This window comes from Pogona vitticeps, chromosome 1 (assembly GCF_051106095.1).
Source record: "Pogona vitticeps strain Pit_001003342236 chromosome 1, PviZW2.1, whole genome shotgun sequence".
Lineage (NCBI taxonomy): Eukaryota > Metazoa > Chordata > Lepidosauria > Squamata > Agamidae > Pogona > Pogona vitticeps.
This window is the reverse complement of record NC_135783.1, coordinates 167,171,722-167,184,220: the sequence shown is the minus strand read 5'-3', so window position 1 is coordinate 167,184,220 and position 12,499 is coordinate 167,171,722. Positions and strand designations below refer to the sequence as shown.

The following is a 12,499-nucleotide window of genomic DNA, read 5'->3' as shown; positions in this document are numbered from 1 at the left end:
TGTTTAATGTTCAGAATCAAAACCAACACATGCAGAGCATTGGCTTCTATAGGATTTGGTTTCACAGAAGTAAATGCAGTTATTGAATAATATAACTATTTAGTAACACAGAAACATTGTAATGTGCAAACATTTTTACACTGAAAGTGTGTAAGAAGAATACTACGTATATATAAATTCTTATGTGGGAATTACAGATAGGCTTTTTGTCAGGTGGTATACAATGTTATGAGAAAAAAATGAATGCAGTTACCCCTTATGACTGTCTAAATGCAGGTTTCTCATTTCCACACATATACCCAAAACACACAGTTAATTTTTCTATAGTAGTTTAACACTTGAGTGTATGGATGGGGGCAGGTCACTACACCAGCAACCTTGATTTTAGTTCCTCATCAAACAGGGAGGCAGAGCTATTACATCCTCAGCTATTGTTAACAAGGTATTCTTTTTCTTGTGTGGTTGCACTACGACCTCCTGGGGAAACAGTTGTAAGGTGGTAGAAGATCTCTGTAGACTCTGTACTGCTAAACAGGTGCTGAGATGACTGAAACATTGGATATGATTTGAATCAGGAGAGACATAACATTGACAATCCTATGATGCTTAGCTGTCATAGCCTAGAAGAAAGGTTGGAAGATAACCGATTTTTTGAAATGAATTAAGGGGAAAGTGCTAATCACTAGTGCCACATTTTGCATTCACTCTCTATGCCTATGTGGCCATAAAAAGCTCTCTGGAAATAACTTACACCTGACCCTCTCCTGCTTCTGTTTATCTCTTCATAGTTGAGATAACACCAATGTGGGCAACAGAAGGATAAATCTGATATGGCTAGAATGGGGGCTCACTCTTTTTTTTCTTATTACTTGCTGGGATTTGAGTGTCCAGTAAGCAGCATGAGTGCTACAGGTTCCCCAGACACCAGCAGTTTGGGCAGGAGAACAGATGGATATGATTAGTCAGGACTGTGTTCCTGCCTGCTTCTCCTATGCTTTGCAGGAGGAAAGGAAGAGAAGAAAGACAAACCACACCTAAGGTGTCTGTGGATAGGAGGTTGTGTTTGTGATGGAGTGATAACCTCCCATGATTTGGGTTTTACCTGTGGTGCATTTGCTAAAAAAAGTCCACCAATCTCAGTAGTTTAAAAATATGGAATCATATTTAACTGATGTTCTCACACTTTTCGTAGATATAAAGCACATGGGAAACATGTAGTTTAAACTAATTTGGCCACCACCACTAATTCGTTATTAGTATTCTATCAGAGCACCTGTGTAGAATGTTCACAGTGTATTCCTAGACAATGTGTCCTGGCTTTAAAGAGGCTCTGGCCAAAATCCTATTGAGTTTTTATACTGGTATGATACAATTGGTACAAATCTTATTGGCAGATTGATGCAAGTTAAAAAGTTAGTGTAGGCAATTATTTATATATACCAAGTTGCACACCTGGGTGCACAACAGCAAACATCTATGCTAACTTCTTATCTTGTAGCAATGTGCCAGCAATATTTATGCTAGTTGTGTTGTACTGGTTGTCATAACTAAGAGGATTTAGGCTACTGGATGCATGCAGTTGTGGATAGGTTCTTCTAGTGTCACTTGATGGCATAATTACACTGGGTCTCTGTAGTTTCTTAAGTTCTTAAAGAAAGAAAGAAAGAAAAAGAAAGAAAGGCCAAGCTGTCATAAATTTTCCAGTCAGTGACATTCTCCATTTCTCCTAGCCTGGTGATTGTGAATGTGACCAAATTTCTTTTTCTGTCACTGATTTTTATATGTTCTCTGGGACATCTGGTTTGAACTACAGTGGTATAATTATGAATTACTTTTTCTCTTTCTCTCCAGTTTCTCATGTAATTCTTGCTTGGGTTGATGGTGAGAACATTTCAAGAGTGGTATGAAGAGCAGGAAGAAGAAACCAAAAACAGATGCCAGATGAACATACTTGTGTTTATTTTAATCTCCACAGGGACATCCAGGTCAAGGAGGATCAAGGGGGAAACCAGGCTATGATGGCTGCAATGGGACCACAGGGGATCCAGGTCAGCAGGGAAGCCCAGGGCCTGCCGGCGTGCCTGGTTTCTTTGTAAGTTACCAACACTGTACAGATAAATGTAATGGATCTTTGATTGATGTAATCCTACTCTTTTAAAACAAAATTAAACAGAACAGACAATAGTATGAACTAGTGACTCTCCACTATGTTCTTCTCAGGATCAAAGGAATGAATATGGAATAAAGCCATAGCTTTTTTTGTGATTTGTCTATAAGTTCCCAAAACTATGGGAAAGTGTATGAGAAGCTCTGTTTAATAATATCTAGACTAGTGTTTTTTATCCTGTACATCAGGAATGCAGACTGACATAGAGTTCGTACAACTTGTGCAATCATAGTTTTTGGCCATCTGAAGATTATTATTACTGTGAATCAAAAAGATGAAAAATAACCTTCCCCTTATATTCGCCATGGCATTATGCACCATTTAGAATAATGCAGATTCATCCACCATAGCTCCAAGAAAGTTAAATATAGACACTTGAAACATGGTTTGGATCCTTGCAGCCGAGGGATATGTGACTTCAATATTTCCCCCAGGATAATTATTTTTAATTCATTTTAATTAAAATCAATGTGTAGTCCTCTCAGTCACTAGCAGAAAGATTTCCCTAATCTTCCTAAATAAGAAAATATAAAGCCATGATCAGGTTTGAGATAAGCATATATCAAGAGAAATGTTTGTTCCACAGGACTTCAGCATTCATTTCTTGTTTATGTGGTGGTTTTAGATTTTGTTTCCTAGCTTCTGCAATGTGCCGTGGACACTGTTCTCTTTGTCCTGAGAGGATCCTCTAGTGTTTGAAATGAGTCCCAGGTCTAAATGGGAGCAGGATAATCAACTAAACAGCTATTTAGGCAGCCTGCTTGAGATCAAGAATAGCAGCAAACAGGGAGTAGTATGTGGGAGTTTTAGGCCAGTTCCCAGAAAATAGGACAAGTTTGAAAAACCTGGCTTTAGCAATACAGGTTCAGTTGATAGGAATTTCAGCATCTTATTAAATATCAGGTTAGTTGGCTGGGTAGCTCAGTTGTTTGAGTTTCTGGCTGTGGAGCCAGAGGCTGGGAATTGGATTCTCTCTATGCCCCCTGGGAGAAAAGCCAGCCTGTGTGGTTTTGAGCAACAGTCCCAGAGTGCCCTCAGAACAAGGGAATAATAAACCCCTTGTTTTTTGTAGTCTTCTATGATTCACACACTTGGGTTAACATGCCTGCACAGTACACTACTGGCATCTTCTACAGCAGGGGTGTCCAACCTTTCACGTTCCCTGGGCCACATTAGAAGATGAAAATTTGGTTTGGGCTGCACATAAAATAAAATAACAGTAACGATACCCGATCATCAAAAAAAAAAAGAAAGAAAGAAAGAAAAAGAAAAAAAAGAAAATATCGTTAACATATTAAACTTACTTGCCACTTTCTGGAAAGTTAGGGAAACAGAAATTTGTCAGGGAAAGTCAGGGAATTTGATCTGAAGTTAAGGAAATTATGATTAAAATATATTCAAGCAGTGGGCTTTTGACCTGCTGCTGGAAGAGCATGATCTGTTTTTGTGGCAACTGTAATAGAGAAGTAGCAGAATACAAGTAAAGCTTAATGATGCCCTTTCCGAGCTCCACCTTTTTCTCAGCTCCATCCCCAGCAACCAGCCTAATGTGTTTGTTGAGCTCTGTCCCTGCATGATTTCCAAGGCCTTGCCTGTAGCATTTGCTAAGCAAGGCTAGTTTAAATGTTTAGCAGGATACAAACTTTAAACATCTGTTTTCATCCCTACCTGCTAATACTGCATTTAACTTAACATATAAAGATAAAAGCATGTTTTTGGGTCAAGCTTGTGTATGGAATAGAATCTTTGTCTCCTGCTAAACCCAGCACCGAGCTGCAAATGAGTGTTGCTGCTCTTGGATTCCGTAGTCAACTAGCACTTTCTACTCTACACCATGCAAAGTAAAATTTTCAAATGTGATTGCTTGTTCCTGCTGGAATTTTCAGAGTATCAGCTATCTCATCCTCTTCCTTGACTTCTCCCATGCATAAAGGTTGCAAATGAGGGTTGTCTGCTTCTCTAAATTGTAGAAATGATCTGCAAGTATTTAAACTCCACCTCTTTCTTGCTGTTGATCTGCTCATCATGGTTCCAAAAAGTGAAAGTAAAACTTTCCCAGCTTTAGAAAGTTCCTACTTGCCAGAAAACAAATCTGCTAACATCTTGGTGTCAAGCAGGTGCTTCTGTGTATGGCTGTATCTGAAACCACATTTTGAAGATGGCTTATAAAAGGAGAGTTTTTAATATGCAATAGCTGGATTTCAAACTTCATCCTAACTTTGTTCCATGGCTATCACCAGTTGCTGGAGACAAATGCAAAGGTTATTGTATACTACACAACCTTTGAATTAAGTAATATCAGAATAAGATCTGTGGAGTCTCATGCACAAGTGCCATTATATCAGAAGAACCTGAAAATTAAATCAAGGCAACAGTCCATCGCAATATGTTTAGGTTCAAAGCCAAGTGCAAGTTCAGATAGTAAAGCTAGGGAGGGTGAAGAGACAGCCCCTGTGAAAACTGGAAAACATGGTCAGAGTGATGAAAATGGCAAAGAATTACCCACCACACAAACAAGTATGGCTGCCTGTGGTAGGACAGCAGCCTGCCTGTCGGCTTTGCAACTGGTGATGAAGGTGTCATTTAACTCTTGTAACAACATTTATTGTTGTTATTCAGGCAGATGTTCTCAGATAGCCAGATAGCTCAACAGTTTCATCTCGGAAAAACAAAAACCATGCATGTTGTTGCTTTTGGCTTGGTACCATATTTCTCTGATCTTTTACTGAAACAGCTGAAACAATGACAAATACTTGTTATCTGTTTTGATGAAGCTTTGAATAAGGTGCTTCAGATGGATTTAGTTCATTTTTGGGGTGATTGCCGTCATAAAGTTTCCACATAATATCTAACCAGTGTTTTTCTTCGAACCGCTACTGCTGAAGACCTTCTTCAGAAGTTTCAAGAAGGCATGTTTTCTTTATCAGTTGCAAAACTATTACAAGTATCTATGGATGGGCCAAATGTAAATCACCTTTTTCTAAGAAAACTAAAAAAAGAAATAAAAACCAACCTTGACTGTAAAGGAGAAGGAAAATAATTGATCAACTTTGGAACTTGTACCCCTCTTTTAAAAGAGGATTGCAAGCAGTGAAATGGGACCTGAATTCAGTCTTGAGCAACATGTATTATCTGTTCAGAGATTCCCCAGCTTTGTTGTTTAGTTGTTAAGTCGTATCCAACTCTTCGTGACCCCATGGACCAGAGCACTCCAAGCCTCCTGTCTTCCAATGTCTCCCGGAGTTGGGTCAAATTCATGTTGGTTGCTTCGATGACACTGTCCAACCATCTCATCCTCTGTCGTCCCCTTCTCCTCTTGCTTTCACACTTTTCCAACATCAAGGTCTTTTCCAGGGAGTCTTCTCTTCTCATGAGATGGCCAAAGTACTGGAGCCTCAGCTTCAGGATCTGTTCTTCCAGTGAGCACTCAGGGTTGATTTCCTTCAGAATAGATAGGTTTGTTCTTTGCGGCCTCTGTGAATCACACTATGAGTAATCCACACATGCATGGAGTCTTGTCAGAATATTCTAGAGCTTCTGCAGTAGCAAAAAATACATCAGTACAGACCCCTCCCCCAGTATATGTACCTTGGCACCAAGGCTCTCCTTTCAGTTTCTTTCAACAGCCTCATTAAGAGCCTTGATCATTGCTTCTGTGAAAAATCTGAAAATGAAAATAGGAAATGTATTGAACTGTATTTATTATTATTATCCTTATTATTTGCAAAATAAGATACACTCCAGCCTTAGGGCCAAAGCGGTCCCCCCCCCTCCATTGTTTTCTTTTCAAAACTGGTTCTTGGTTCATGGCATTTTAAGGCCCATTTAAAAGCTGTGTAGCTTGCAATAATAAGATCCTGCTCTCTGACAGCCATGCTAATGCCTTTTTTTTGCCTTGGTGAGCCCCATCAAACTTCCTCGTGCCCTCACTGCAAAAACTTTAAACGCGGAGTTCTCCGTAATCTAGACTCAGGCTTTGGCTGTGGGAGCAATCTCTAAAGCAGGGGTCTCAAACATGCAGCCCGGGGGCCATTTGCGGCCTGCGGTATTATAGTTTGTGGCCCCCACCTTGCCTTCCCTCCCCTGAAGCGCCCAAGCATCCTTTGCTATCAAGAGTCAAATAAAGCCTTGCCTCGCTCAGGGGCTCTCTCCCAAGACAGCGCCTCTTGCACCCTCCATCGAGAACTGCAGCCTGCCAGCCAGCCCGCCCATCTGCCGGCTAGCAGGCTGCATTTCCGGATGGAGGGTGCAAGGGGCTCTGTCTCGGGAGAGAGCTGGTGAGCGAGGTGCGCTGCCGGCCTTTTTCCCCCAAGTGCCTGAGCTGCTGCTGAGTGATGCCTGAGAGCGGCCCCCAGGTAAATTGAGTTTGAAACCCCTGCTCTAAAGCCATGGATAAAGCTATTTCCAAAGCGAAAAAACAACACCCATCAGCTATTCCATCTCATTCCAATCATCAGAAAACTACTCTGCAGTCGATATCGACGGTCACGCAAGTTCACAAGGCCAAACATTCAGTGTCGAACCTCTCGACATAGAAAACAGTCTCTGAGAGAAAACCGTTCATGGACGTTTCCTCAGCACCTAAACCGTCACCTTTGAAGAAGGCTAATGTAAGCAGCCCCTTATCTCCAAAGAGATTTATAGGGGTGCCGGAGACTGGGATGAGTACGAAATCCAGACAAACCTCTAACTGCTGAGCAGAGCCACTTAGGTCTCAGCCAGGTCCTGTCTAAACTTCTTCCTCAAAAGCCAATCCCCTTTATTAAGAAAGCAACACAGACATAACCATGAGATATACTCAGATTAATCTGGGCTCTAGAAATCTTTGGTAGCGAACATATAAGGCCAATTAATATTCCTCAGCTAGTCTGAACAAGAAACAATGCTTCTAGATAGAAATCAATCATTACTGTTTTATTAATAAAAGTTGTTAAAGAAACCAAATGTTTAGTTGGTACATTTTCAATACAAGGCACAGATAATTCCTCCCCCACTCCAGCTAGAAAAATAAAGAAATGAAACTATGCTAACTAATATAAAGGGTAACATAGTCCATCTCACGTGTCTTGGGTCTTTATAGGCTGATGCTAGATGAAAACCAGTTGACTTCCATCAGTCCATGGTAGGAAAAATAGTCCATAGCAAATCTACAAGCCATTATGGGGAAAAGCACGTGTCTGACCTTTCTCAGTCTAACTCCATCTTTTTCCAACTCCTCACTAACTTCCTTCTTCTTCCCAGAATTCTTCATAAGGAACACCCCCTCCTGGGTCTTGTTGTTCCGCCTAACTTTCTCATGGAGCTTCAGTTGTTATCATACTTTGTGGCAGAATTATTTTGACTACGAAAGTCTCTGCTCTCTGCTCATCTTAGCAACGAGATAACCAGAGAGCGAAGCTTCTCTGAAACAGCATGTAAAACTTTCCTACTACAGAACAGACTTTAAATCAAGATGGATGCTATTGGGACAATCTTAGGACTACATATCCCATTCTAATACACATAAAAACACAAATCATCACAGCTAAGTCTTTGAAATCAAAGCCTTCCAAAACCGTTTCCCAACACCACAACCACCAGAGACCGGGGACCTCATCTGCGTTGGTTGTCTTTCAGATGAGGAGGCATTTCCACCTCATCAACCTCACCACCACAGTCTCCTGAATGGGAACAGTGTGTTGATCGACTCACAGCTTCCACTGATAGCCCACAACAATCCTCAGGCTCTCCCAGTGAGTCTTCATAAATTGCCTCACCAGACATCCATGGTGCTGAAACACAACCATATACTGTGCCTTACTCTGCCCTAGTAGGCCTACCACCTTGGCGTCTGGCATGTTAACAAAGGCACCAAGGCTGTATGAGTGTCCGCTTGCCTCCTTGCCCGGAAACAGATCACGCTGGGCACCATCATTGGGATGCTGTTTGCCCCGATCGGTGCTCAACGGAGAAACCAGCCAAACAGACCAGTTGCTCTTCCTGTTTTGGTAGCGCTGCGCCTGGAGGTTGTCTCTAGGGAGCCTTCGGTGTCGAAGTGTTCTTATTACCATGATCACCCAGGACTACCTGGCACATCTTATCTGCCATCAGCTAAGAGACCCAAGCAAGCCAATCAATACTCAGCTCCGGGCACATTTGCAGCACTGGCAAGTTACTATTTTCCTCTCCTTCAGGAAGACGGCGAGTGCTCATCCCGCTCAGTGTCACCAGCGCCTGTCTATTCCACCATAATACAGTGTGGTCCATCGACGCCTTTAACACTTCAACAGCTGTCTTGACACTGACAGCAACCTCCATTTTGACACACCTCGATACCGACCCTTTCGATACAGACAGTCCTCGATATCGACCATTGTCCACCTTTGACATAAATATTGATCGAAGACCCTTGATATCGGCCCCTGTCCATGGACACACCTTGTCGATACCAGTTGAAGACCCTTGATATCAACCACCTGTCCATGGATGCACTTTGAACATCGATACCAATCAGTAACTTTTGATATCGACGATTGTCTACCAACCCCCCCCCTTGACATCGACAGCTCAGCGTTGACACCAATATTTTCAGGAACAGCCACTCGCCATCAATATTGATCAACAGTCGATTGACTTGAGGCATGATGCTGACCCATCTGATCATGGTTCCAGGCCTCAAACACCATCAGTTCTTTTAACATCACCAGATTCTGCCCTGGCAGACACAGACCCTCCGTCACCAGCAGAGGATTTTCAAACCTATGCTCAACTAATGATTCATATGGCCAAATCCCTCAACCTACGAATCCATAGACCCACTACTAAACCAGCAGATTATCTTTATCATCCCATCTCCAAAGTTACTACCACACCAGTCCATATCTCCATGCTCCTTTCTCTCCTGAGCACAGCTAGACATTCTTGGAGTAGCATCATATCATCTCTGCATCATCATCTCTGTATCATCTCATTCAGTATCAAAACACATAGACAACCTTTATTGAGTACATGACCCAGGCACAATCTTTTTACAGAAACAACCAGCTCCCAATTCCATATTCATCGAAACTTTACAATCTCACTCTCAACGCAGACAAATACTAATTGTTCTTCTTGTTTATTCATTAAGTCGTGTCCAACTCTTCGTGACCCCATGGACCAGAGCATGCCAGGCCTTCCTGTCTTCCACTGCCTCCCGGAGTTCGGTCAAATTCATGTTGGTCGCTTCGAGGATACTGTCCAGCCATCTCGTCCTCCTTGTGACAAACCCAGACCTAATGGGATATGCCACAGTTTCACTAAGCTGCCACCAACCATTCCCTATAAGAAGTCACACAGACCAGGGATGGATTTTTAACAAATAAAAGAACAAGGTTTATTAAATAACACACAGGGAAAAATAAAAGGATCAAGTGAATAAGATACAGTAACGTGGCTTAGTCTCAATCATACATACACACAGTTTGGTTCACACAGAACACTTAACTTGAAGCACAGACCCTGAACCTATCAGTTCTGGCTAACCATACAGACACCTGAACCTATCAGGTTGGTACTGACTGACACACAGTAGTACCCTGTCTGACACACAGACTCCCACTCAAGCTTCTTCTCTCAGCTTTTTCCCCCTCCTTCCCATATATATACAGTACAGCCCCTCCTCCTGATGTCCCGCCTTCCACTCCCCATAGGATGGAACTTTCCCTCCAAACCCATGACAGACAGGTAACATCAGTGCTGTATGTAACACCTCCCCTCTTTATAAGTTGTTTTGTAGGGGGAAAGCTAAGGTGCTTTTCACCAAAAAACAACCTGGATCCCAAAACATACAAAAACCATCATATAATAACATACAATGCCATACTTACTTATACTTACATTCTATTAGGCATTTAAACATTTACCATTAACAATACATCAAGTTACCTTTATTTATACAAACCAACATGTTTAATAAACAGACACATTTGACTTTTTGTCATCAAAATATATACATAGTCCATGTTTCTTTCGCCGTCTTCATTCTTCAGGTCTTCTTGACAAGGCGTCAGCAACACAGTTCACTGACCCTCTGACCACCTTCACTTCAAAGTCATAGTCTTGCAGATTTAAAGCCCACCTCATAAGTTTACTATTGTGGGTTTTCATTGTCTTTAACCATTGCAGTGGTGAATGGTCAGTGCACAGAATAAAATGTCTTCCCCAGATGTAAGGCTTGGCCTTCTGGATCGCGTAGACTATGGCCAGGCACTCCTTCTCCACGGTTGCCAAATGTCTCTCACCTTTCTGGAGTTTCCTACTCAGGTAGGACACTGGATGCTGGTCACCATTTTCATCCTCCTGGCAAAGAACTGCTCCTACCCCGCTGTTAGATGCATCGGTGTAGATGATGAACTCCCGGTCGAAGTCTGGAGCACGCAGCACTGGATAGTTGATGAGGGCCTCCTTCAACCTCCGGAACGCCTCCTCACAGTCGCTGGTCCACGGGATGCGGTCATCAGTCTTCTTCCTCGTCAGATCGGTCAGCGGAGCCGCAATCTCGCTAAACCTCGGGATGAACTTTCTGTAGTAGCCCACCAACCCAAGAAATGATTTGACTTTTCTCTTGGTGTTGGGTCTAGGCCAATCACGAACTGCTTCTATCTTGGGCTCGAGGGGTTTTATCACTCCTCCCCCTACTATGTGACCCAAGTCTTTTATTTCTGGGCTACCCAGCTGCAGTTTGTTCTCCTTGCAGGGCCGAGGCCAAAGCACTTCCTCCCCTGGGTTAAAGTGCCTCTCCCTGCCTTCCTGGTCATCCCAAGCTTTCTTTCTGACCTTTTGAGCTTGCAGGGTCTCTGCTGCTAGCTCTAGGTTTCTCTTTAGGTCATTCCTTAAAGAGTCTATATATGTCACAACATCTTGTGGGTCATCCTGGGTGATTTGCTCCCAATTTTGTTTGATCAAATCAAGGGGCCCTTTCACCCTTCTCCCAAATAAAAGTTCAAACGGACTGAACCCGGTACTGGCTTGTGGCACTGATCGATAAGCAAACAAAAGGGATTGCAGCTTCTGGTCCCAATTGTTTGGATTCTCTGCCAAGTAAGCCCTAATCATGCGCATTAGAGTCCCATTGAACTTCTCAGTTAACCCATTACTTTCAGGGTGATAGGCAGTGGTTTCCTTATGCTTAATTCCACAGATTTGCCATAACCGTTTCATGAGCTTCGATGTAAACGATGCGCCCAAATCTGTGATTATTTCTGAGGCAAATCCCATCCTGGACATATACCCCACCAAGGCATCTGCCACTGTGTTAGTTTCAATGTTAGTCAAGGGAATGGCTTCAGGGTACCTCGTGGCATGGTCCACAATGGTGAGAATGAACCTGTTCCCCCTCTTTGTGGCCTTGGGCAAAGGTCCCACAATATCCACCCCTATGCATTTGAACGGAGTGTCAATCACAGGCAAAGGGCACAACTTTGCTTTGGTCCTGTCACGGTTATTCCCCTGCCTCTGACACACATCACATTGTTTACAGAACTCCTTGATCTGCTTCCCTATTTCAGGCCAGTAAAAATTCTGTGTAATTCTCTGTTGTGTTTTGTTCACCCCTAAGTGCGCAGCAAACATGTCAGAGTGCCCCCTTTGTAAGATCATGGGGCGATACTTTTCAGGTACCACCAGCTGACTTCTGATCCCATCTCCCCCTTTTGAGATATTCCTCAGGGTCTCTCTATATAAAATTCCCTTTTCCTCTCGAAATCTCACTGGGGTTTCAGGTGTTAGCTGGGCGTCTGTCACCTGTTCAAAACACTTTTGGAGAGTGGCGTCTGCCTTTTGCTCTTGGCCAAATCGGCTGTCTGTGGTCAAGGTTTCCACCACAGCCTCTGAACTCCCCTCTGCTTCCGTCTCTGGCTCATCAGTACCCCCCTGAACTGTCCCTGTGGTGGCTTGTGAGCGTGTAATCACTAGCACCCGTTTCACATGCTCAGCCAGGTCATTTCCCACGAGCACGGCTGCCGGCAGAGTCGATGAAATCGCTAGCCGCCAAACTCCCCTCCAGCCTTGAAAGTTCACAGGTACCTCAGCTACTGGCAGCGAGATCACCTGTCCCTCAATCCCGGCTACCTTCATGCTCTCATTCGGGATTATATACTCCCTAGGAATAATATCTGGATGGCACAGGGTCACCTGGGAACAAGTATCCCTCAGCCCCCTATACTGATGGTCAAGTATTCCTACGTCCACCCCTGCGGTTTCAAACAACTGAGAATCTGTTCTCACTAGTAAGCAGCGCTTGACCTCCACAAGAGGACCATTTTCCTCAGCCTGATCAGCAGATGTAACTGTTCCAGATTGAGTAGCCATGGC

At 43.2% G+C, this 12,499-nt stretch overlaps 1 protein-coding gene across 4 annotated transcripts in view; it reads left to right on the top strand.

Moving 5' to 3' along the window:
* Positions 1 to 12,499, top strand: part of COL4A2 (collagen type IV alpha 2 chain) — a 410,505-nt gene that overhangs the window by 121,642 nt on the left and 276,364 nt on the right. For all 4 annotated transcript variants that reach the window (XM_072992602.2, XM_072992648.2, XM_072992721.2 and 1 more), the window contains one exon: positions 1,976 to 2,092. In XM_072992602.2, the coding sequence (XP_072848703.2) occupies positions 1,976 to 2,092 (117 nt within the window). The remainder of the gene's footprint in view (positions 1 to 1,975; positions 2,093 to 12,499) is intronic.